This window comes from Podarcis gaigeae (genome assembly GCF_964106915.1).
Source record: "Podarcis gaigeae genome assembly, chromosome: 7".
Lineage (NCBI taxonomy): Eukaryota > Metazoa > Chordata > Lepidosauria > Squamata > Lacertidae > Podarcis > Podarcis gaigeae.
This window is the reverse complement of record NC_139683.1, coordinates 9319422-9345237: the sequence shown is the minus strand read 5'-3', so window position 1 is coordinate 9345237 and position 25816 is coordinate 9319422. Positions and strand designations below refer to the sequence as shown.

Sequence of the window (25816 nt, the reverse complement as noted above, 5' to 3'; positions counted from 1 at the left end):
CTTTCAGATAATATTGGGACATGCAGGATCGTTCACTAGACTTATCTTTTTCCACTGCTTTGTTTAGTCTTAAATTATTCAGGAGATCGGAGCTTGTACAGCTTCCCAAGGGAGATTATTAGAGTCTAACAGATCTCACCGTTAAGAAGGATTTTGTGATAGCTGCCTTAGATTTCTCAATTTTAAATTTCTTCTTGCTGGCCTTACCCCTTCTGCCTCCGGACGTCCTTAAATTACTCATAAGCAAAGAATTATTTTCATCTTTCAAAAGCTTACGTCATTATATGCAAGCAAGACAACCTGCTGCTAAAACTGTTGAATACAAATATTGAGCCTGAAGAATTTGCAACTTTATTCTATAAACAGGAGTGGGGAGCAGCAAAAAAAAGGGTAATATTGAGGGAGGCTTTCATTTATATATGTTTTGCTGTTCCTTTTATTACCAGCTTTGACAAGTTTCAGACAGCTAATTATGGCGTGTTAATTCCCCCTGCTCTGAATTTGCTAATCAACTAATCAGATTGCTTTGCTTTTCCATCCAATTTAGGCAGCCTGAATGCTCTAAATTTTACAACAAAAAGATTAGTGGCAATAAGCTGGTGCTGATTGTCATTTCTAAGTAACTCATAATTACGGCACACCGAGAGCAAACACAAGAGCTTTTTAAAAGTCAGTCAGTCAAAACTTCTATTTGTGGACCTATTCAAAGTGAGAGATGCCAGCTCAAGAGTATTTTTAACACTTGATAAATAGAATAAGGGATACTGTTATGATACCTTAACATGGCAAAGACAAACATGCCATTTCTTTGTAAGTTGGAGAGCCACAGCGCATAGTGAAATATGCTCTGCTTAGTATGTCTGGAGTTGTACATGGTTTTATGCACGGGGCTGCCAGCCTTGACCGCACAGTGTTCAAGACCCGTTTCCCACTTCTCTCAGTTTTATTTCTTAAAATCTATATCCATTTTTGTTAGTGTTGAAAGGAAAAATCTACAGGCAGTATGTTACGCCGTTCCCAGTAAAGAAATAAACACTATTGTTGCTTTACCTTGTTCTGACCCAGATTTCCCAAACTTTGGTCTCCAGCTGCTTTTGGACTACAGTTCCCATCATCCCTGACCACTGGTCTTGCTAGCTAGGGATGATGGGAGTTTTAGTCCAAAAACAGCTGGAGACCCAAGTTTGGGAAACACTGTTCTGACCAATGGGTGCAGCAAGATAAGACACTTGATTGTAAAAAGATGGACCAGCCCATCTAACTGCAGTTATCTGATGGTGATTTCTAGGTCCACGGGAGCATTTCCCCCCTGGTTCTGAGGTTGCTTATTTTGCCTCTCTTCCCTTCTTGCGTAAAAGTGTGGGACAGACAGGGACATAGGACCCTAACAGACTTAATCTTGCCGCCACCACCCTTTCAGTTCTCCATGGTTCACCTTTTGCTTAACCAATATGGATTCTGAGGCTCAGGGGCATCTACAAAGCATCTGTGCATCTCCGTTGCCAAGCAACAGAGGGAAGAAAGATGAAGCAGAGCGGAAGTAAGGTACTTGGCAAAATGGAAAGCGGAAGAAAAAAGTTGGAGCAGAATGAAAGCTGCTGGGTGGGGAGTCATCGGCAGCCCAGGAGAAAAATAGGAAAAAGACTTCCCCAGATCTTCCAGCTCCTGTTTTTTTAAGCTCCGTTCCTTGTGGTTGAAGCAGAGGGCAGAACCTGGTGGATCAGCGAGTAGAGTCTGGCAGGTTAGCAGCAGAGCCAAGATACAACCTGACAGGTCATGGGTGAAGTGTGTTGCAATCTTGTCTTGGGTGGTAAAGCCTGTATTTCATTCTAGTTGAACTGCCAGAAGAGTAAGACGCTTGGCTGGTTGGCAACTTTATTGGGCAGCAGGGCAGAAGAGAAATTTAACTTCCATTTCTGATTTCAAGAAAAACATATATATATATAAAGTATAGATTGGGTTGACTTATTTAAAACTTTCCCTTACTGTGCTAAATGCTGTACTTCTTTTCTAGGAAGCCTCCATCAAAACAAAATATAGTCTTAATTTTATTGGTTCAGCATGTGGTTGGCTACCATCTAACATTCTTCTAGAGGAGTGTGGTGAAGGGTTAATGGCTGACCGAGCACATTGACAGGCATGGATTTCTTTTCCAGGATACAAATTTTCCCTTAATTCTACACAGTGAGAGAGAGCCCGTGTCTGATCACTTATTGGGGTTGGATGACTTTAATCTACTATTGTTTTTCAATGTCTTAGGGGTTTTGCACATATGACATGAAAGTGATGACCATACTTTGTATTTTGTTCCCAAATTCTAGTATTCAGAGGCATACACTGAATTTCCATTTAACTATCATGTTTCATAACCATTGACAAGTATGTCCTCTGTGAATTCATCCAATCCTGCTTTAAAGTCATCATCCCTGACTATTTGCTATGCTGGCTGGGGCCAATAGCTTGAATTCAATAAATTGATTCTGCCCAAAATCTTACTCTCAATGCTTGGTACCATTCACTCTGGAATATAGCTATAATGGAGAAAATCACACATAATTCAAGATATGGACGAGGACTAGAACCTCCAGATACTTTTTATGTGATTTGACATTCCTTTATACAGCAGAACCATCATTTTCAAGACCACCCTTGTCACAAGCCTGGCAAATCTAGAACTATACTTGGTGATCTGATAAGGTTGATAGTATTTACTAGGACTTTGTTATTTTAACTCATTTCAGCTACTCATTCTATATGCCTATTTTATAGTTTTATTTTTCATATTTAATTTTTTTTCTGCTGCAATTGTTCTCTTTGTTTTATATACATTATAAAATGAAATGATAATAAACTTTACCCCCTCAAAAAAAAAAACCAACCCACCCTGATTCTGAGCTCAGAAATTTTCAAGGTTGAACATTTCCCTTTTACCCATGCAGTCCCATGTAGTTCTCCTCCTTCTTCCACTTTCCTTTTCGATTCTCACTGGTGGAGGGTTCCAAGTGTTTTAGGGAACTTCCTTGCTGTTTTCCTGTGTGCATCTGGGAAGTAGCAAGTCATTGCCTTTTGGTTAGGCCAGCTCACTGGGAAGGCCAAGTCCTGCTAAGGGAAGGCTTTTGGGAAAGTTAAGCTCTTTCCCCTTGGGATATCCCTAAAGTGAGCTTGAAAAAAATGCATGTCTACCAGTGTCATCTTCTTTAGTCTCAATTAGTCATGTGGGCTGAAGTGGTGCAGCAGTTGCAGAATATTTCCCTGCTCTATGGGAATGGGTGGTCCTAAAGGATCGCTGTGGGAGGCCAAGTTAGTTCATACCTTTTGGTCTAAACCAGGAGTCAGCAAACTTTTTCATCAGGGGGCCAGTCCACTGTCCCTCAGACCTTGTGAGGGGCCAGACTGTATTTTGAAAAAAAATAATGAACGAATTCCTATGCCCCCCATAAGAACGAATTCATATGCCCCACAAATAACCCAGAGATGCATTTTAAACAAAAGGACACATTCTACTCATGTAGAAACATGGTGATTCCCGGACCATCCGCGGGCCGGATTTAGAAGGCGATTGGGCCGCATCTGGCCCCCGGGCCTTAGTTTGCCTACCTATGGTCTAAACCAGCCTTTCTCAACCTGTGGGTCCCCAGATGTTGAACTAGAACTCCCATCACCCCTAGCTAGCAAGGCCAGAGCTCAAGGATGATGGGAGTTGTAGTCCAACAACATCTGGGGACCCACAGGTTGAGAACCGCTGGTCTAAACCCCAATCCTTGGTTGCTTCTGGAGTGTATTGATTCCATTTGTTCTGCTTGTTTTGTTTTATGTGCCACCCCCTACCTTTCAGAGCTGGGGTGGCTAATAAACTATATCCCTCCAGATATAGATGAACTACATCTTCCATCACCTCTGATTATTTGCCATGCTGGCTGGGACTGGTGGGAGTTGGAAGGCCGGCAGCATCCTGAGGGCCTCTACTTATCCATCATTGATTTAGACTAGAGGAAGCCTTCATAAGGCAGCTTGCATTGATATGGGGGAAAACAAACAATACAGCTTTAGAAAAATCCTGTAACTCACATATGCACATAATTTCAGTCGGCTTTCGCTAACCCTGTGCTCCTCCAGAAGCTTTGGGCTACAACTGCCATCAGCTGTAGCCAGCGCAACCATGCTGACTGCGGCTGATTGGCATTGCAGTCCAGAACATTGGGAGGGCACCAGGTTGGCAAGGTTAGTCTAATATTGTTGTTTTTTTCTCATTGAGCTGGATTGTAAGCAGTTAATATAGTTCCCAAACAAGGGACTCCTCATGCTGACCCACTGTCCTTGTATTTAATCAAAGCCTTGCACCTTGTCAAATAGTTATTTTCCAAGAAAACTGCTTGGAGGTAGGGAAACCCACAGTTGATGTAATAGATAGCTCAATGTATACTCATTAATGATTTTCATTGGCCAGCTTGAGCAAATAAATGCAGGATTCTGCTTGTTCGGGGCCTGTTGTTTTGCTTTAGAGATCAAGGAGGTTGCTCGATATTTATTTTCTAATGTCTGCTGCATGTTGGTCGAAAGTCATTGTAGACTCACCACATTGGACTTGATCTGAAAGATTACCTGAAGCTTCTTCACGTATTGTGGATTAGAGTGTCTTGACTGTGGTTCCTACTAGATGTACATATTTAGGGTAAGACAAGTATGTTTGCTTGCCTCAGTCATGCAGATGCATGCACTGTAATGTATAATGTGTGACCGTGTATGGTGATAGACAGACTTCAGACAGTCAGCGCAGAACTGAATTAGAAGAGTCATATAAAAATACGGTAGATAACTGTAGTGCTGAAATGCCTCTTATGATAGTTGTTGTGTTAGGACCAAATGGAATTTCCACACTTGCTAGTCTGTGTGGACTTGTTAAGAACAAAAGAAACAGACCACTGGACCATATAGCTCAGTATAGTCTGTACTGACAAGAGGTCTCAAATGTTTTAGAAAATAGTTTTTCACATGCGCCTTTCCCTTTGTCTTGAATAAAACAGGCCCAGGGACAATCCTTTGATTAAACCATAAGGTGCCAATCCATACTGTAAATTTATTTCCAGCCTCGTTTCGGTTGTACGTTTACAATAAATAAAAAACGAACTGTCTTGAATATGGAAACCATTGATGAAAGGCTTGCTCTCTCTTTTTGCTTCCTTTCCCCCATATGATGAGTTTATATGTAACTTTTCTGTCTTCCCAGGAAGAAGAGTTGAGAAAAAGCGGAGAAGCAAAATACTTCCACCTAAACGATGACCTGCATGTGTTAATTGAAGTGTTTGCCCCACCCGCAGAAGCATATGCCAGAATGGGGCATGCGCTGGACGAAATCAAGAAGTTCCTCATCCCCGTTAGTACATATTGGAACCTCTTTTATGTCAATATTTACTGCACATGAAGAATCACCTTAGCTTTCATGAATTTTCCCTGCCCCACCCACCCCGTAAAATTTTCTGGTTGGAATGTAAATTTCAATTTGAAGGACTCCCTTGGCCAAAACTTTGGTGAACATCTTGGACGTCGTATTTCCGCAAGACACTCCTGGTAGAAACGTGATTTTCTTCCATTGTAGTAGCATAACAATATTTTCCCCACCAAACCCACAAAGCCCTAAGCTGTCACCAGGAAGAATTCAGGCATGTGTGTTGTGTACCATCTGCTCATGGCTAGAAACATATTAGAGCTGTTCTGCCATCATGGAAGACAAAAAACAGAAGATACTGCCCTGTGCAGAACCAAAAGCATCCCTTGAAATTTCTGCATGTGCTACTGTTTTCTTTTCAGTAGACAATGTGCCTCATCCCATTGCAGTTTTGGGGGACTTAGCATCTACGTGTCACAGTGCTCCATCTATGTCCCTGTCTGTTCAGTGATGGAAAGTACTAGTGGGGGTTCTGTGGACATTGGGTAGAATTTCCTGCTCATAAAAAGCTTGCACCAGGACTTTAGCATCAATGCATCAGCTTCCAGATAAGAAATTTATTTGCTACTTAGTAGTGTTCCCTGCCAGGCTTACAGTTTTGTTGGAGCTACCCACTTTGTTGAAAAAGGATTTATGTTTTACCAGAGTTTGTCTTTCTGATTTTGAAATGATTGATAGGTTAACCAGTTTTTCATTAGGAAATTCCTATAAGCTGCCTTGATGATGATGATGATAATTAATAATTTTATTATTTATACCCTGCCCATCTGGCTGGGTTTCCCCAGCCACTCTGGGCTGTTCTCAACAAAATACTAAAAACACATTAAAATGATGGTTTGGGAAAGCAGACTAGAACTTTTTTTAATGAACCTGAGCAAACCTGCTACCAAACATGGACCAGCTGTAGCCCCAAGCCTCTACTGAAAGAAAATTCACAAAATGTTTGCTCATTGGGTATCTGTTATGTGGCATCCTTAAGAGCTTTGTTCCCCTTTAAAATTCATACTCCTAGGTACTATTGGGCAACAGTTATTAATAGCCAGCATGTGTGCATCAGTATATTTTGGCAAGCAATAGCTGTGCTTCAGTACTTGCTGTTGTATTAATGCAATTATTGTGTTGTGGTTTGTGTTTGTGATATATGAGTGTCTACTTCAAGTCATTTTAACACCTGGTGAAAATAGCTAAGAGCTTACGATGGGGTTGGCACAGTTATAATCCCTCCCCCAGCGCATTCAGTGAATACAGTATTAAAGGTGTGAAAATGTTTTTGTTTTATTAAAAAATGTTATTAGACTAGGATGCTCTGATGAAGTTGTTCATAGGAGATTTGTGTTAGGTCACGAACCCATCACCAGAATTTCTGGTAATTATCTGTGTCGAGCCTTCAGCTGCAGTTCAGATAATCCATTTGGTAGCAAGTAAAGAGGAGGTTCGCACAGACCTGCGTTTGCTCATTTTTTATTTAAAAATGCACAGTAAACAATGTGTATGCAGCCATACATAGGAAACTAGGGAGATTATTTTAGATCTCTGCATTGCCTTCTCTCTCAGCTTCACCCAATAGTCTTTGAAGACATTTGTTTTAAGAAGAAGGGAGAAAAATCCAGTCTGTTCCAGTTGTTTGGTTAATGAACTGTTTAAAACCCTAAATTCTGCCAGGATTACTAGCATTTTGAATAAATCTCTTCAGTGGGAAAGGAAACCCACACAGAGCAAGGTTTGGAGTAAGATGAAAGGAGCTATATTGGACTCTGTCATCCCTGTTACTCCTTCACACAGCGCTATCTAACTCAATTATAGAATCCCCTGGAATAGAAATTGAACTCTGAAGTGCTAACATTAGCTCGCTTATCTATTTTTGTGTGTCCTGGGCAAAGAAGAGTGTGTCCTCTTTGAACATGGAGGAGTGCTCATTGCTTTGAAGTCCTCCATACGGTTGAGAGGAATCCTGTGAACTATGAAATAACTTTGTTTTGGATTTTGTAATACTCTTTGAAAAGGGAACTCTGTGGAGAGTAGGAAAGTTTACTGCCAGAATCTTATTTATGACTTAGAGCTCCCGGCTGGGAATCTTTTGAGTATTGGGTATTTTTAAGTCAAACCACTCTCAAACTGACAGTTCAGAGGAATATGAGTAAGGAATTCAGGCAGGTTATCCATCTAGAAATAGTTATAGTGATAATAATAGTAGCAGTAATAATAATAATAATAATAATAATAATAATAATAATAATAATAATATTATTTAACCTTATGCTAAACATGACTACTACCATATTATATATTCTTTTGGGTAGATTTGTGCTACAGTTTGGGACTTCTTTTAACTTGGTCTGCATATGTGCATGTTTAATTTGTAAATCCATTGATGCATAGACATTATGTCAAACCCATAGTTTCATGAGGGTTCCAGATTCTGTTGACATAACTGTGCTTTTCCTCATACAAGGGTATTTTTTCTTGGGGGGTGTTTGTGTGTAGGGGTATTGGAATTAACGATTCCATCAATAGCAATCAATGATGACAAGTAATTGGAAAATCAATCCATTGGTAGAAGCAGTAAAAGGGTAAAGGGGACCCCTTGTTGGAATTCTGCCTGGGTCAGAGGAATGTGCCACAGCGTAGGCACCGGCAGATATTCCTTGTCGACCTTCCCGCTGCTACTCCCGGCAGATAAGCAGGCGAGGTCTCGGCGATTCTTTCCATTTGTGTGAGAAGAACACACCGTTTCTTCTCTCTCCCCTTTGGTGTCCCCCAGGGAGGTGAAAGAGGCAGACAGAAATCTATTTACATTCTTTATTTCTGTCTCTTACATCAGTACAGAGAAACATGTCTGCACTCCACAGCAGTAAGAATAAACTCCACCCATGTACTTCCAGTACGGGTCATATGACACACACACTGAGATAACATCCGGTGCTCAGTACAGAATGGACTGCCCCTTTGTTTCCATGGCAACAGTCACAAACATCCTGTTTGGCTTTGCAGCCACCTGCAGCTGACTGAGCTGCTAGAGCCTTTGCTTGCTGCAGCATTGGTGCTTTATGGTAACACCCCTGACCATAAGGTTCAGTCATGGCCGACTCGGGTTGCGGCGCTCATCTCACTTTACTGGCCAAGGGAGCCAACGTGCAGCTTCCGGGTCATGTGGCCAGCATGACTAAGCCACTTCTGGCGAACCAGAGCAGCGCACAGAAACTCTGTTTACCTTCCCACCAGAGCGGTACCTATTTATCTACTTGCACTTTGATGTGCTTTTGAACTGCTAGGTTGGCAGGAGCAGGGACCGAGCAATGGGAGCTCACCCCGTCACGGAGATTTGAACCGCCGACCTTCTGATCGGCAAGTCCTAGGCTCTGTGGTTTAACCACTTCTGCAAAAAAGGAGAAACCCGTCTCTGTCACGCCTAGCCTGTGAATTCTCAAAGGCATATGGAAAATACAATGTTGTGCTGGATAGACTTTGATTTGATTCATCAATACATTTCTTATGTTCTTGACACTTGCCTCAGCTCCCTGACCAAGATTCAAGAGAAGATAGTGTGTCTCAATCTTGGCATCAGTTTAATAAGGCCAGAGATAAAATAATTTAAGTGATTTCTTGCATCCTACGAGGAAAGTATTTCAAACTTTCCCATTAAACCAGCTCAGTAAAAGTAAGTCTGTGCCAATCCTGTGCCCCTGTCTTTAAGACTGTGTAAGGAAAATTTGTAGCAGGAACAAATGTAAAATGTCTTAGGTATGTGGTATAAGTATCTGCAGACATGACTGAATACCGTATTTTTTCTTTCCTGTCTAGGACTACAATGATGAAATCAGACAGGCACAATTACAGGAATTAACTTATTTGAATGGTGGCTCAGAAAATGCAGACGTTCCAGTAGTTCGCGGAAAGCCTCCTTTGCGGGCACGGGGAGTGCCAGCTCCATCATTGGCAAGGTAGCGGGTTGCACTTTTTTGCTTCTGCACAAATGTTTAAGCAGCTCCATTTTTCAAGTCTCCTCATGCCACTCACTCAAGCCACACTTCCAGGCATGTTTATATTCTTGCAGATGGGGAACTGTGGCTGTGTGACCCTGTCTTTAATTCATTGCCACTTGGTGAGTTTGGGGTAGATGCAGGCTTGAACCCAGGTAAACCCATAAGTTTTTGTATTTGTTTAAAGAAACAATAAAAAATTGTCTTTAAAAAAACTCAGCGGTAACCAACATGGGGATCTTCCAAAATTTGCATCATCCAAAAACTCTTGGAAGACGCGAGGTTGCCTGCCCCTACCCTACATGTTTAGCCACACACGTGGAACTCTACAGCCTCTCTGTAAGGCTTTTGCAGAAAGAAACCAAGTTTGCTGGTTTATATATACTAGAAAAAAGCATGGAATGAATGGGGTCATACCTTCCCTACAAAGTGTTTTCCTCTTTACCAGCACTTTGAGTATGTTATTTTTGGGAGGAAGTGCCAGCTGTGGGGGGGGGGGGTGGAGGGGGGAAATGGACAATTCTCACAATGGAGCAATGTAAGAAGCAGAGTCTTATAAAGATCTGTATTGGGACTTGTGCTCTTCCTGTTCGGAAATGATTTAGAGCAGGGTTTCCCAAATTTGGGTCTCCGGCTGTTTTTGGACTACATTTCCCATCATCCCTGGCCAATGGTCCAGCAAGCGAGGGATGATGGGAGTTGCAGTCCAAAAACAGTTGGAGAGAGACCTGAGTTTGGTAAACTCTGATCTAGAGTTAGATATGCCCATGTTTGCAGATAACCCCAAATTATTCAGGGTGGTGAATACAAAAAGAGAGCAGAAGAGCTCTGAAAGGATTTCTCCGAAGTGGCGAATGAGGATTAACATTGCAAATGTCATTGGTTTGTGAGTGGTGCAGAGAGGGAAGGAATTACTGATTTCACATAACCATTGATCTTTGATTTTTGATTTTATTGTTATTCACGTTTTATACCATATTTTATGCTCTTTTTTGTAGCATCAATTAAGTGTTTTAAATTTGTTGTTAGCATCCCTGAGCCCAGTTTTCTGAACCAGGAGGGGCAGGGTATAAAATTATTATTATTTATTTTATTATTATGGAAGGGGTCTGGGCTGGTGGTGACTGACTATCTGAAGGAGATTTCGGATTTGTGGTGGAAATATCAAGCCAGGTTGCAACAGTTGTGAGAAATGCAAACGCCGTGCTAGGAGTCCTGAGGAAAGGGGTTGTAAAGGAAACTGCCAGTGTCACAATGCCTGTATACAAATCTATGGGGCAACTATACTTGGAATCCAAAAAGGATACTGCAGAGATGGTAAAACGTGCAGGAAAGGGCAGCCGGAATAACCGGAGCAACATCTTTTACAACAAAAGGTTGCACCTATGTTTGGGGCTCTCTAGTTTAAGGGAAAGGACACAATACGGGTGTACGGTATTATGCAGGGTGTTCAGAAAATGGAAGTAGAGAAGCCCCCCAGTGATACTTGGAACAACGTCAGATGGCACACAGATAAACGGTGAAATTCGCTCTCATAAAATATAGCTATGGTCGCCAACTTAGATCCCTTTCAAGCAGGATTGGACAAATTCATTGGGGATCAGGGGATTAGTGGCTACTGGTCCTGATTCTTTATGCTGCCTTCAGGATCAGAGGCATCGTGCTCCTGAATACTGTATTGTTTGCTGGAGCAGCAGTGAGAACATGCTCTCGTTCTGCTTGTGTTCTTGTTGACTCCATAGGAAAGGGACATCTGGTTTTACCACGTAGGAAAGAGAATGCTTGACTTAGGCCTTTCATCTGACCCATTTTTATGCCCATCCATGGACCGTAATCCCGTGTGAATTAGGGATGCCTAGACCCATTGATTTCCGTGAGTTTAAGCATGCTTATTTGAAAGTGGCAAATTGACACAGCACATAATGCCAAAAAAGGCTGCCCAAAGTAACATTCTGTATAGGCAGAGTCTTTAAATCAACTCCTTCACAAGCTGAAAAAGCAGGCCGGCTTTTTCGGTCTGACTTCTCCTCCTGGTGTACTGTCAGCATCTTGTCATGCTCTGTGACTGCCCTAGTTTACCATTCAGTATGGCCCATCTGGTGTGGACGTCACTCGTTGGAACATGAGGTTTTAGCTGAAGCAATCCCATTTCCAATCTTAGCTTTGCCACAAACTTTTTAAAATGTCCTTAAGAAACTCAGTGTCTCTTTCCATCTGTGACATGAGCGATAATGTTAACCTACTGATGTAGGTTGCTGCCTAACTCCCATGGGATTCCGAGTCCCCTAAGTCCATGATCGGTCAGAGAAAAATGGATGGAGACTGGAAAGCAAGAAAGATGTTTATTTTTCTCTTGCAACACAGTTCCCTCCCCTACTTCCGAGGAGGGAGAGACCCTGAACAAAAGTGTGCAGGAACTTTTAAAGACTTTGGACATTGCCCAACCCCCTTAGCCAAATACCACCCCAAAGTCATTATGCAAACATCATAGGAGGTGGTCCACAGCAGAAATCCTGTCTGCCAGGATGCTCTGATAACAGTCGGTCATTGGTTGCATTACTTGGGCAGCCTGGCCATTGTTTTGTGATGGTTAATACTTTAGTTCCTGAATGCAGGTCACAGGCTCACCCTATCCGTACACAAATACGCCTTTAAGACAGGACTTGTAATGGAAAACACAATGGGAAGGTTTTCTCCATTTGCCTCCCATTCTGCAGAGGAATATTTGAGGTCATTGGGTGAGTCAAAATGGCTTCAGGATTGCTCTCCTGTACTATTTCAGACACATGGTTTATATATTTAGATATGTGTGCGTTTATGAATATTTATTCTATATCTGACCTTACAATTCTTATAACACCTACCATACAAGGTTGCTCTAAAGATTATTATTTTTTATAGAAATGATCTATATCTTGCATTGAAGGCATTTAGACCTTCTTCATTAAATGAATGTCAGGGTTGTCAAAATCGTTGATGCTGGACTAGACCAGATGATTCTTTGCCTTATGTAGCAGGTGTTGTTGTTTTTTTGCACATGTGCTTCTGCAAGAGGAAGAAATTCTGAAATTCAATATGCGCAGACATGTGTGTATGTGCATGTGTGTGTTCAAAATGCCTTACTGGAGAAGGAAAACCAATTTTATTTTAACACCATCTCTGTTTAAATTGCTAATCAGAAATGGCTCTCTGAAACAAAAGATTGCAGCTTTCCCTGATGCATTTCATCATGCAAAACACACGTCAGTCAGCATGCATGCAGCTCCTGGCTTTGGAACTTCTTATTCTGAACTCTCCCTTTTCTTACCCTCCACCCCCACCCCAGCTTCCCAGTAAGAACCCAGAAACAGACTATGGCCTCACTGTTTATGCAGAGGTTTGCATGATGAAATAAAGTGGGAAGGGCTGCAATTGGGCATTTGAGATTAGAAGCGTTGTCAACACCTGTTGAGAATGCAGGGATCTCTCTGCACTGTGTGTCTGTTTATATCTACTCCTCGTCTCCGAGATACTCCTCTGCTAACTTGTTTAGAACTCTTGGCAGATGTAATGCTTCTCTCCTAATGATGGCTACGTAATCAGGAGCACCATGAAGCCTCTCCCCGCCCTCTTCACACAGCATATTCTGCCCATCTTTCAGTTTCACACTTATTGTTGATTAGCATTACATCACACAAGCAGTTTCTATCTATCTATATCTATATTAGTTTTTTTGACATATCATTTCCAACAGTCATACAACATAACTTCTTATACAATATTTTGACTTCTGTCAACACCTCTGATGATTTTCCGTTCTTATCACTTATTCTGCATTTGTTAAGTTCTCTATTACTCTGAATTATCATTAATAATTCTCATCATAGTCTTTCTTGTAATATTTCAAGTAGTCATCCTTACAAAACTTCTTGCAATCCTACTAGCATCATCTGTTCATTACTATTACTTTTCAAATAGTTCATATATTTACTCCAGTCTTCTAAGAATCTCTGGTCCCGCAGGTTTCGAATCCTTCCTGTTAATTTATCTAATTCTGCATAGTGCATCAATTTCGTCCTCCATTCTTCTTTTGTCGGTAGTTCTTCTTGCTTCCATGATCACACAAGCAGTTTCACTAACCGTAGTCGGTGTTAAGTCACGATTTGCAACCATATTCATAACCTTGTGCAGCAGCAACACACGCATTAGCTGTCGCTGTAAGAAGACAGGAACCGCTCTGCTGGGTTTGATCAAATGCCCATCTAGTCTAACATCCTTGTCTATCAGATGCTTCTGAAAAAACCACAAGCAGTCCTCATTCAGTGGTAGAGCATCTGAAAGTCTCTGGTCCTATCTCCAGTTAGATAAGCTTGGGAACGTCTCCAGTGTGCTGCCAGTCAATGCAGACAGTAATGAGCCTCATGGACCAATGGTTTGATTCAATACATTCATCTGAGCACAATAGCACTTCCTTGCTTGTGATCCCTAAAAAATGGCAGTGAAAGGTATGCTGAATCTCTGACGACATAAGTGTGTCCATTATGGTGCATGATTTTTGTTTGATTTTGTGGTGTGTGTGTGTACATACATAGCATGCTCACCTTGAAAAGCGTATTGCCTGTTTGCAAAGGCTTAGCAGCTGTTTACAAGGTGAGAGGTATAAGGAGTGTTTTGGAGCACAATTAATACCGTTGCCAAAATGGTAAGAGAAAACTTGACATGCTCATAATATATTCCTATTCCTTACCCAGTCATACTACATTTTAGGGCCAGGAATAGAGCAAAGGGAGCGGGTATCTTCCATTTGTTAAATTTGAGGAAAACGTGGACTTAAAAGATGGCCATCCAAAGTGTTAAAACATACTTCCCTCCCCAACAAACACACACCTTCCCTTAGATAAAATAAATGTTCTCTTAATACTTCAGCTGCCTTTGCAACCTCGGGGGGGCCGGTATGTGAGGAAACTTAATTATTTTTCTGGTGCTTTAACAAATTAGAATTTGTAAGATCTTTTAAATTTAGTGCAAGAAATGTGTGGCAGATAATCTCTCTTCACAAGTTTCCATTATTGGTTTTAATTGCTCTTCAACTTTTGTTGCGTTCTGAAATTTGGGTTATATATCCAGGCTTCATTGTTCATGGCTACATCTATATATACTTTCCCAGATAGCGTAGTTATATTGAGGAGAGCTTTGCCGCATTTTAGCAGTAGGAATGTAAATGGAGGTGGACACAATTCTTTAATACGTCTAGGTTTTATTAGCACAGGAGCTGCGTCGGGGTGTGTGTGTGAGAAACACCATAAATTCCCAGAGGAATGAGGAATATGTCATATTTGAGGAACCCTTGTCCAACATCTTGGGTGATAGATCTAAAACCGGGATTTTTCCAGCACTAGCAAGCGTTTTGAGTTTGGCAGAACCCTTCGTTGGGTATAATGAATAGATGTACTTGCTACTTGGACTTCGGTGAGGCAATATGAGCTTCTCATTTTGGAACCATTCAAATATTCTCCGGTTTTATTATTCCCCACTAATGCCCTTAGGGCATAGTTTGAGGATTTGATTGATAGAGCGTGTGGTATTGGGCCATTTGACAGCTGCTTCATAAAATCACCATGCTCCCTTGCATTCATATAAGTCAGCGGCCCACAAATCCTAGTCCCATCAATCCATTTTAGAGCTCCAGGAACGATCACAGAAGGGAACCTGGGCATTTATTTATTTTTAATCCCAATGCACGTCACTTTATGCTTGCTTGCACTGAATCTCGTTACCATTTCGTTCACCCAGTTTGGAGAGACCATTTTGGAGTTCCTTACAATCCCTTTTTGTTCACACCAGCCTGAACAGCAGGCATACAGGAAGCTGCCCGAGGATCAGTCCGTTGTTCCATCTAGTTCAATATCGTTTATAGTGACTGATAGCAGCACTTGAATGTGAAGCCGATAGATCTGCATGTCTTCAGGGGTTCACAGACACCTTTGTTGTTGTTGCTGCTGCTCCTTCAGGCTCTGTGACCTCATCCTGTTGTTCAGCTTGGTTCTTGAAAACACAGTCTTCAGAACAAAGGACCTCCCTGAACAGATGGGGCACAGCTTGCCTGGCAACCCTGACAGCAAACTTGGACGCAGACAAAAGTTCCAAGAGCACCTAGGAAAAACAATACAAGAGCCTTGGGGGACGTCAGATGAGTCACAAACTCAAGAGAGCGTTGAGAGCTTTCTCATTGACCCAACCCATTTCTGCAAGGTGCCAACATTCACTTAAAGTTTGTGAGGCCAGAAGCACCCTGCATGCGTACTTGCAGCCTTTGCCAGCCTGGTGACCCTGATCTGGTACCTTGGACCACAACTCACATCAGGTCCAGCCAGCTGGTATTACTTGCACTCCAAAAAAACTGGAGGGATGATTAGGCCTCTAGTGCAAATTGAACACCCCAGCTGCGTCACTGCATGATAAAGGTCACTCAGAAGCATAACAAACACCTTTTTAACGGTACATTGATGTCAAAATATGTTGGTCAAGTGGTTTGTCTGTGGTTGGATGTCCCTTGAGCCTAAATGAGGGAGAGCGGCAGAATAATAATAATAATAATAATAATAATAATAATAATAATTTATACCCCCCCCCCTTCCCGGTTCAAAAACCGGGCTCAAGGCGGCTAACAACAAATTTAAAACACTTAATTATAAAAGCAGCATAAAATACTGTATAAAAACATGAATAACAATAAAATTAAAAAATCAATTAAATAATCCCCAGGGCTAGCTGGCTGAATTGGTCCTACTTGGGCCATCGAGGAGGCCAGGGGAGAATTAGCTGTGGGGTCTCAGAGCGGGTGATCTTCATAAAAGGGGAGGAGGAAGGAAGAGAAGGGAAATAAAAGATCAGGGTGAATTCAAATTAAAGGCCAGGCGGAATAGCTCTGTCTTACAGGCCCGACGGAAGAAGGTTAAATCCTGAAGGGCCCTAGTCTCCTGGGACAGAGCATTCCACCAGGTCAGAGTAGGGTTAGGTGAGGGTCTATAGCAATGAAGAAGACCCTTTACCCTTGTAGGAAAATAATGGTGGTAGAGAACAAGAGCCCACTTTCTTCCTCAAAGTGGAACAGGGCCCCATGTGTATGGCCAACTGCTCTCAGCCAGTCAGTTCTTGGCGTTTGGGTAGGTGATCATAAACAAGTAACCTGCCGCTTGCCTCCATTTTGCTGGGCACAAAGCCCCATGATCACATCCAAAACTACGAAAAGAATGAGTGAGCTTTCTCCTCCCCACTTCAGTCCTGAACCTGATGGCGAGGAAGTGGAGCTCTCTGCCCTTCCAAAAGATCCTTGAGGCAGGAACTGGGCCCCTCTCATTTCACCATTTCAAAGATGTTGGGGAGGTTGTCTGATTTTTCCTCTGTGTCCACACAATACACACACACATACACATGAATTGTCAAGAGTACCTGCTTGTTTGTCTCTGTTTTGATAGTTATGCAAGCAGCGATCAGTAGTAATAAGTAGAACATAAAATGAATGGTAGGATGCTATTGTCGTTTTTTGTAATCCTGATGCATTCACAGGAATGAAAGGATAATATCACAGATGTTAACGTCACAGGATTTTAGTATGTGCAGCTGGAGGCCAATGCTGTTGCTTAAAGGAAAGCTTGAATGCTCAAGTCAGTGGAACACCAGCCTGCATAGGATATATAGCTCATGCTAAATCCATCTAGATATTCCCCCACCCTCAAAATTGTACGTCTGTGAAAACTTACAATGTGGAGGAGGGGATTATGCCACAGATGCTCTACACGTATCACAAAATCCTGACCATGTCACTTCAGTCATCTGAGCCTTCGCCAGGTACACTTCATCTTTCTTTTTGTCACTGTGAGATCTAGGAACTTGTTTTGGTTTGTTTGGGAAGAGAGAGGCGAATTTGCAGAATATATAATACAATGATGACAAGACTCCATACTGGTCCTGTGAATCTTTCTGGAATGCATCTAAAACAAAGGAGATCTTGAACAGCTGTATCATAACTTGCATAAGCATGCATCAGAAAGCTTGAACAAAATATAAGGTTACAGGTACCTGGAAGTTGGATTTGAACATCAAAGGAAACAATATAAAAATAGAACAGATAATGCTGATGTGCATATTAATTAGGACAAATTGTTTAGGTTCAGTTCAGTTGGGGGGGGGGGAGGTTCCCCTGTGCTGCATTTATTTATAACCAAAAGCAAAAAGGGCAGATTTCCTTTCTGGTTAAAGGTTAAGGAGGGAGAAAATAGGAGGGGAATGAAAGAGGCATCAGCAATTGATCCAATCAGCTGAAGTGGTTGAAACAAATTGGATTGGTTCCCCAAGTTGTCTTCACCTATTAGAGTTAGAGCCATCTAAGAAGCTGAGCAAAGGAGTAGAGTGTGCTATAGACCAGCAAACCAGGGCATTTTCACACACAAGGCTCAAATCCTCATGCATGCTATTTTTAACATCTGATCGTTGCCCATGGAGAAGCAGCCTTTGTGATACAGTAGTCCTCAGGGTGGCGCTGTGGGTCAAACCACAGAGCCTAGGACTTGCCGATCAGAAAGTCGGTGGTTCGAATCCCTTCGATGGGATGAGCTCCCGTTGCTTGGTCCCTGCTCCTGCCAACCTAGCAGTTCGAAAGCACGTCAAAGTGCAAGTAGATAAAATGTACCGCTCTGGCGGGAAGGTAAACAGCGTTTCCATGCGCTGCTCTGGTTCGCCAGAAGCGGCTTAGTCATGCTGGCCACATGACCCGGAAGCCAGCTCCCTTGGCCAATAAAGCGAGATGAGCTCCGCAACCCCAGAGTCGGTCACGACTGGACCTAATGGTCAGGGGTCCCTTTACCTTTTACCTTTAAAGTAGTCCTCTGGCCAATGTCATTGTCTAAATTGATGCAAGGATAGGGAACTGGATTTCCCTCAGCCCATCCGTAGGCCAATCCATCTACCTGCAGTTCACCTGATGTCATAATGATGTTCAGGGGGTTTGAACCTGTCAAAGTTAAAAGAAGGTAACCTCAACTGCTGCTGATCAACTGCTCCAACGTTCTCCTACAGAAACACGCTCGATAAGGTGGAAATGCTTAAATCTCAAACTAGAATTAAAATTAACTCTTGGTCATCTGTGCCATTGCGCTCAAGAGAGGGAACCATATGGTTGCAAGTGGCACACACATAAAACATTATTTGAAATCTGCGAAACATCTTGTATTCATATTGATGTACGTTGCATGCTTGAGGGCTGATGAAGCTGGAGGCTTTCAACTCCCCAAAAGGGTTTTGATGATGATTGCTTATTGAGATTAGGGGGACATTTCACGAGCCCATCACTGGCGTATTTGCATACTAATTCCAAGCAGCATCTCATTATAAAGTGGCTGATTTATCTGCTGGACACTTGCGTCTGTTTTACAAATGAGGTTAGCAGTCAAAACGGGGAGAAATGGTCATACAGATGAGTACCTCTTGCTGACTTACATAATTGCTGTTGATTATTTATTAAATTTGTATACCGACCTTCATCCGAAGATTGCAGGGAGATTCACAACATAAAAACACAAAATACATCATTAAAAAAACCCCAAAACCAACCAATAACTCTCCCTCCCACAAAACACACTTAATATTATGCTGGTTTGAATTAGAACACATAAAAGATACTTGGAAGTGATTGAATGTAATGGGAGGAGGGAGAATAAGCACTCCGAAGACAAGGAAAGAACATGAAGGTTGGCTCCCTGCCATTAAATCTATCCGTGTCTTGCTTGTTGAGCAGTTGCACAGGTCCACCTGTGTGGCTTCCCTGTTGGAGGAATGTACTACCCTTTGTTTGCACTTTGAATTCCTAAGTGGGAAGAACCTTTGTGCAGAAAATAATGCATAATTGCCCTGTGGGCATGCACATGACACCTAAGTGTGTTTTTGTGGGTGGGTGTGCACATTGCAAAAACAAAAAACAATGACTTTGTGACTTCTGTTCCATGCATGACATGGAAAGGGGGAACTCTGCTGCTACCTTAAACCCATAACTTACGTGCATGCAGCTAGTGTGCATTCAGCTTGCATCCAGATTTGCACACATGGCAAAAAATTAAAAAGGAGGCAGCATTCTTGGGAAGATGACTTTGGCAGTCCCACCCACCATTGAACCCAATGAGTCTTGACTACACAATTTTGGTTTTGGGCGCAGTCCCTGGAATGTAACCTCCATATAACTTGTGGACTTACTTTACTTCATTACTGGCTAGTAGGATTTCACAGGGGGAGGAAGCTCCAGAATGTGCCCATCCTAGCTACAGGATGTACCCAAGTCTCTGGAAACAGCGTAAGGAGAACTTCATGATGATGAGCAATTCTCAAACAGAGACATCGGCTACCTAAAAGCAGACCTACTTACCCTAGTGGCACCTTCACTTGGTTGCAACATGGGCACAGGCTTGCCCACTTAGCACCGTTCATTTACTTCTCCTTTCAAATAAGTGTTGAATTTACTCTCATTTCCTGCTTCAAATTTCATCTCCAGAAAAGTTCTTTAAGCTGGCTCCCAGTTTAGGGGGCTTTGTCTGGTTCTGATAGTCACGTAATGTTTTTCTTTTTTATGATAGGGAAGAATTGGAACGTGCCATTTTAATATAAGTTACTCTCTTGTTCTTAGAACTCGCGGAGGTGTGCCACCCCCACCTGCAGGCATCCCAAGAGGGGCACCCGCACCCAGAGGAATACCCCCTGGTAGAGGTCCCATCACTCGTGGCCGGGGTCTTCTAACTCCCAGAGCAAGAGGGGTTCCACCATCTGCAGGCTACCGACCCCTTCCTCCTCCTCCAGCACAAGATACCTATGGAGAATACGTAAGTAGAACCCACCTTAAACTGCAGGAAGCTGTCCTGTACTGAAACAGACCAATGGTCCATCTATCTGGTCTCCGGTTTGTTTCCTGGCCCAATTCAAGGTGCTCACATTGAGGTTTAAAGCCCTACATGGCTTGGGCCTCAAAAATCCGAAAGACAACCTCTTTCCCTCCAGACCCCCTTGGATGTTACAATCAGCGGAAGGGATCCTCTTAGTAGTTCCACTTCCCTAAGAAGTTTGTTAGGGGCAACATGGGATTATATCGTAGTGATTATATCGTACCTGCTCTGCTAGAGCAGAGTACAGGGTGGAGTACAGGGTCAGATTTAAGGTGCTGCTTTTGACCTTTAAAGCCCTTCAACGCCTAGGACCCTCGTACCTCCGGGACCGCCTCTCCTGGTATGCCCCACGGAGAGCCTCAAGGTCCATAAATAACAACACCCTAGTGGTCCCGGGCCCTAAGGAAGTTAGATTGGCTTCGACCAGAGCCAGGGCCTTTTCAACTCTGGCTCCGGCCTGGTGGAACGCTCTGCCTCATGAGACCAGGGCCCTGCAGGATCTGATTTCTTTCCGCAGGGCCTGTAAGACAGAGTTGTTCCGCCTGGCCTTTGGCTTGGAGCCAGTTTGATTCCCTCCCTCCCCCCCCCTCTCTCTCTCTCTCTTTTTTCCCCTTCTTTTCCTTCTCCTCCTGCGATGAGGCTACATTTTAATATTTTAATGTTCCATTATTTTAATTGTTGTGTTTTATTTTTGTTTTTAAGTTTGTAATCATTCATCTTGTTTTTATTATTGCTTGTAAGCCGCTCTGAGCCCGGCCTTGGCTGGGGAGGGCGGGGTATAAATAAAAAATTATTATTATTATTATTATTAGAAGACTCTGGGGAAGCATGATGCTTCAGGGAAGTGATTTTCCCCAGGGAAGTGATTTTCAGGATATATCCCCATACCATAAATCTAACCTGCCTTAACATACTGTGTCAAGGTGATCGATGAATATATTTGGATGTTTATTAACGATGCTCAAACCAACTGTTTCTCATTAGATCCATTTTTTACAAAGTGCTCCCATGGCACACTCTGCCTCACTGTTAGCAACATCTGTTGGAAAACAAACCTGTTAGGACTGAACATTAAGACTGAGCGTATACCTCACTGTGTTATTAGCCAAATTAAGACTTTCTTAGACGCATAAAGGAAATAACCTGACACAAGAGAGCCTTTGCAACACACACAGATCCTGTTCCCACCCTCCTTGCCGGGCCGCAGCACAGCTGTTTATTATAATTATTAGTTGGTTTTTGGTTTGGTTTGTGTCCCCCCCCCCCAGTGTATGGCATCCTTTTTGAATGGGAAACAAACATAGGCATTGCATTTTGGGCAAATTAAAATGGTGGGCAGTTCCAGGAATGGCTCCCGTTAGAAAATGGCGCAGCCACCTGCAGTTTACAGAAGTAAATTGACTCATAAGAGAGCATGATGAATTATTATAATAAACATGATTATTTTACAGTAGCTAATGAGGACCCAACGTAGCAAAGCTATATATAATAAAGGACACAATAGAAAAAAATGCAGCAATGGTGTTCTGGTCCTCAGATAGATCTGCTCAGGCCAGTTCAGCTCTCCGGTAGTTGGTGGGAGCCTGGTCAGGTGACTCATAGAAACCTAAGCATTTATGCAACAGGAACATGGGTCGTTCTAGGTGTGGTTAATAAGAGAAAGGAGCCGACCACCTCATATTCTGATTGGAGGGCTGCTTTCTTCTGTTTATAGCTCTCCGTCAGCTGAGAAACATGGGGGGGGGGGGAGTTTGCTATTTATATTTTTCACATACCAAGTGGCAAACATTTTCTGAGTGCTGCACAGAGGCCAAACATACACAGTCAAATAGACATGATGCAAAAGGAACAGGGTAAGGAAGTAGAAAGCAAGCATAGGAATAGCGTTCTTTCTAGCAGGGAAGAGGAAAGCCAGTTCCCTGCTCCTCTGACCAAAAGATGGGATCACACCGGACTTCCTCTGGTCATGGTATTCTTCTTGCAACACTGCGGAAGTAGCCCTTCAAGTGGCCTTAGGTCCCCTAGCCTGGTGGCAGAAGCCCAAGTATGCTTCCCTTCACTTCTGCAAGCCCAGGCAGCCATTAGGGGTTGCTAATGTGCAGTTTCCAGGGCTGTTGTCACACACCGTGCAGCATTAAACCTGGGTTTCCTGTATACAGTGGCGTAATGCATTTCTGAGCACCTGCTTATCACCATCACACTTTACATTAAGTGTATGTTTAAAAAAGGAATGTGTGAGGTGGCTGTCCCACAGGAGGCTTTCTAAGGAACCTGAAAACCTGTTTTCCCCATAGCTCCACTAACTCAGCTAAAAACAGAAAGAGATTTCCTATTGAGAGCAGCAGCAGGAAAGGAGGGAACCAGTGTGGCACTCCATAAACACAGAATTCCAGCTTCATTGCTATTAGGTGACCTTTCGTAACATAGCCAAACATTTTCACTTCAATTTTTATATACAATTTTTATATACAAATCTTTATACAACTCTCCCTTCTTCCAACACACACACCTAACTAGACATAATTCTCTAGGATAGCAGGTTGTTTTGCATTTCAGAAACCCAATGGCGGGTCTAATTTCTCCTCAGATTCATATCTCTGGGATGCATTTTTTTTTTTAAAAAAAAGAAATCAAAGTATATCAATTTATATGCAGAACTGGCCAAATAGGAATAAACGTGCTGCACTTGAAACCTCAAACACAGAAAACATTAACAGGAAGATGTCAAATCTAATTAAGGGCAAACTTGAAAGCATCCTTGAGCTCTACTTGATTGCTATTTAAAGGGATTCTGTGAGTTGCAAGATAACGTGAGAGATGAGTTTCTTACATTCTGTTTTGGTGCTGTGTTCAAGAATACCATTAAGTTAAATCACCCTCTTATAGAGATGGTTACTTACTGTTCTTGCAGTAAATCCTCTGATAATCCCCAGCCCCAAAGTTTAGTGTAACCACCTCAGTTTGGCCCTTTCCTCTAAAGGATTAAGCAGAACACTTCACTACTCTTGACTGAGATCAGCTACAGTGACTTCAATGTCTCCATTAAAAGGTGTTTTCAGGGAGAGCAGTAAGTACGTGTCTTCAGATTACTCACCAGATTAAACAGGACGGTTGCCCATGGTGAGAAAGTTTGTGGTCCACTATCTGTTCAAAAGCCTTCCATTGTTGAGCCAAAGAATTATTTGGCTTGCCCAGACAAGTTCATGTTGTCTTTTTCTTGGAATGGAAATTCATGTCACCAACTTATCTGCTTACCATGTTGCATGAGGGATTGCTGTTGAAGAAACAGAAGTCCAGAGACTCCTTTGGTACACAGAACCAGTTGTGGACCTACTTGTGCTCAGGGCCTGTTTAACCAAGGTTCAGAACACCTTCAGTAAATTTATATTCCTGGAGATGTCATTTTGACTGGGGGAAAATAGGTGGTGTTCTGAGTTCTGTAGTAGTTCCTTGAATTGTAATGCCGCCTTTGTATTGAAATTGTTTCCCCAGGACTATGACGATGGATATGGCACTTCATACGATGAACAGAACTACGATTCCTATGATAACAGCTATAGTACTTCAGCACAAAGGTAAGGAAGATGGCTTAATTCATTTAGAATGGTTGCATGAGTCACCATATATTACTGGGGTGAGTGGTTTTGATTTGTGATCAGTCTTGAAATACCTATCTTTGATAACAGACAGAAGATTCATCCCTGGTGTAGGAGTGGAACAACTGTTTAAGCCACTCAAGACTGTCCATTCAGTACTATATCACAGCCTAATATTGTCTGCTGCCTCTGGCAGTGACTGTTCAGGATTTCAGGTCTTCCCCTTCGCCAGCTACGGATGGAGGAGAATTTAATCCGGTCCCCATTTTAAAGCAAACATATCCAATTTGCAGTCCCCACACTTAAACACTGATTGGAATGCAGTTGTTAGCTGGACTACACAGTTCTCATAATTTTATGGTGCAGTTCAAGCCCCCCAAAATGTTTACATTTTAATTGGGGGGGATGCATATGAAAGCATTGAAAAAACCTTATTTTTTTAGAAAGATGCACACAATGTGAATATTTGTGGGTTTCCTCGTTCCATGCCAACACATGCAAAACTGAAATGAAGTGGAAATCAGTCCATCTCTGTCACGTGCTATCTGGCCCTTTCAGCAGGGGATGTGAAAAACGGAATCTAGGTCTTTTTCCACACAAGAGATGCTGTGATACCTTCATGAGATGAAGCGCTTCTTCTCTAGGTCACATCCTGCCCACCTCTGCATGGTCTTGGTTGCCATTTGTTTTTGACAAATGTAACATGCAACAGAAGCAAATATTCCATTTCCAACATACCTCTCCCACTGGTTGATATGAGCAGACCATATTGAAGAGCAGATGGCCGTGTGGGGGCTGAGGGTGCGTGGCACTCACTTGACCTCTGTTCGCCCACAGCACTGATGCACACAAGAGGGGCAAGGCAGCAGGGATGTCAGCAAGATGAAAATGCACCATTTGAGCCAATTTGGAGCTCTCACAAGTGCATTTGCCCCATGTCAGGCTTGCCCCTGCCCCCCCTCTCTCTCTCTCTGTTGCGGCATGCAGCAGTGGTGCAGGTGACTGGACGTCAGATGGGAGCCCCCATCCCCGCAACCAATAGGGACCACACCTTTGGACAGGAGTGTGATAGTAGACATCCTATTACGTAACTAAACCAGCCCACATGTGGGGTTTTTTCAGCAAAAGCGAAAGTTTTATACTATTTTCAAGTGAACTAAATAAATAGATGTGATACCTTATTGTATGCGAATCTTCAAACTTGCATAGCTTTTGTGCTAGCGGATAGCTGTTAAATTTGGGGTAGTCTCTGGATTTCCACTGAGACATTTATTGCAAGCTTCCTTGTACAACTAAGCTGAAAGACCCTTTCGTTAAAAATCCATTCATGTATTTTTAGCTATGGAGATCCCACATTGGTTAGATTGGGATGGCTTGCAAAGTAAGCATCATTCTGGGTTCCTGCAGTCTAGCTATCAGTATGCCTTTTCACTGGCCCTAAAGAAGTAGATTCCCAGCAACATAATTCATGGTAACTGTAGTGGACTTCTCAAGGAATTACTTTTGGCAGCTGATTAGAATGCAAATTGGGCCTGCTGTGATTTGTGCTGACTGTAGTCACTCAGCTCCATTGACTAAAGTGAGAAAGATGACGTAACTCTTTAATGTTGAGGGATAACGTTCAGTGGAAATTAGCCGCAACAATTTACACATGTTTAATGAGACAAGCCGGTGCTAAGCCAGTCCAGTGTGCCACAATGAAAGAGGAGAGAACAACAATATTGGTGTAGATTTCGAAGGCTGTACACTACCAGGCACTTGTTTACATTGCTCTCTGGTGATTTGGGACAAGCTGTTTGATTTCCAGACTGTCGAAAGCTATGTTTTCAATACCAGGTTAAGAAAAGCAAAACAGCCAGATGGCTATATGAGAGATTGGCAGTTACG

At 42.5% G+C, this 25816-nt stretch overlaps 1 protein-coding gene across 3 annotated transcripts in view; it reads left to right on the top strand.

Annotated features, from left to right (window-relative positions):
• KHDRBS3 (KH RNA binding domain containing, signal transduction associated 3) overlaps positions 1 to 25816 on the top strand; it is a 113943-nt gene that overhangs the window by 62402 nt on the left and 25725 nt on the right. For 2 of the 3 annotated variants that reach the window (XM_083749342.1, XM_083749343.1), the window contains exons 4-7: positions 5228 to 5374; positions 9248 to 9387; positions 20081 to 20273; positions 23826 to 23908. In XM_083749342.1, coding sequence (XP_083605468.1) covers positions 5228 to 5374; positions 9248 to 9387; positions 20081 to 20273; positions 23826 to 23908 — 563 coding nt within the window. Of the gene's footprint in view, positions 1 to 5227; positions 5375 to 9247; positions 9388 to 20080; positions 20570 to 21145; positions 23909 to 25816 lie in introns of all 3 variants that reach the window. The other variant, XM_083749344.1, reaches the window with a different exon arrangement.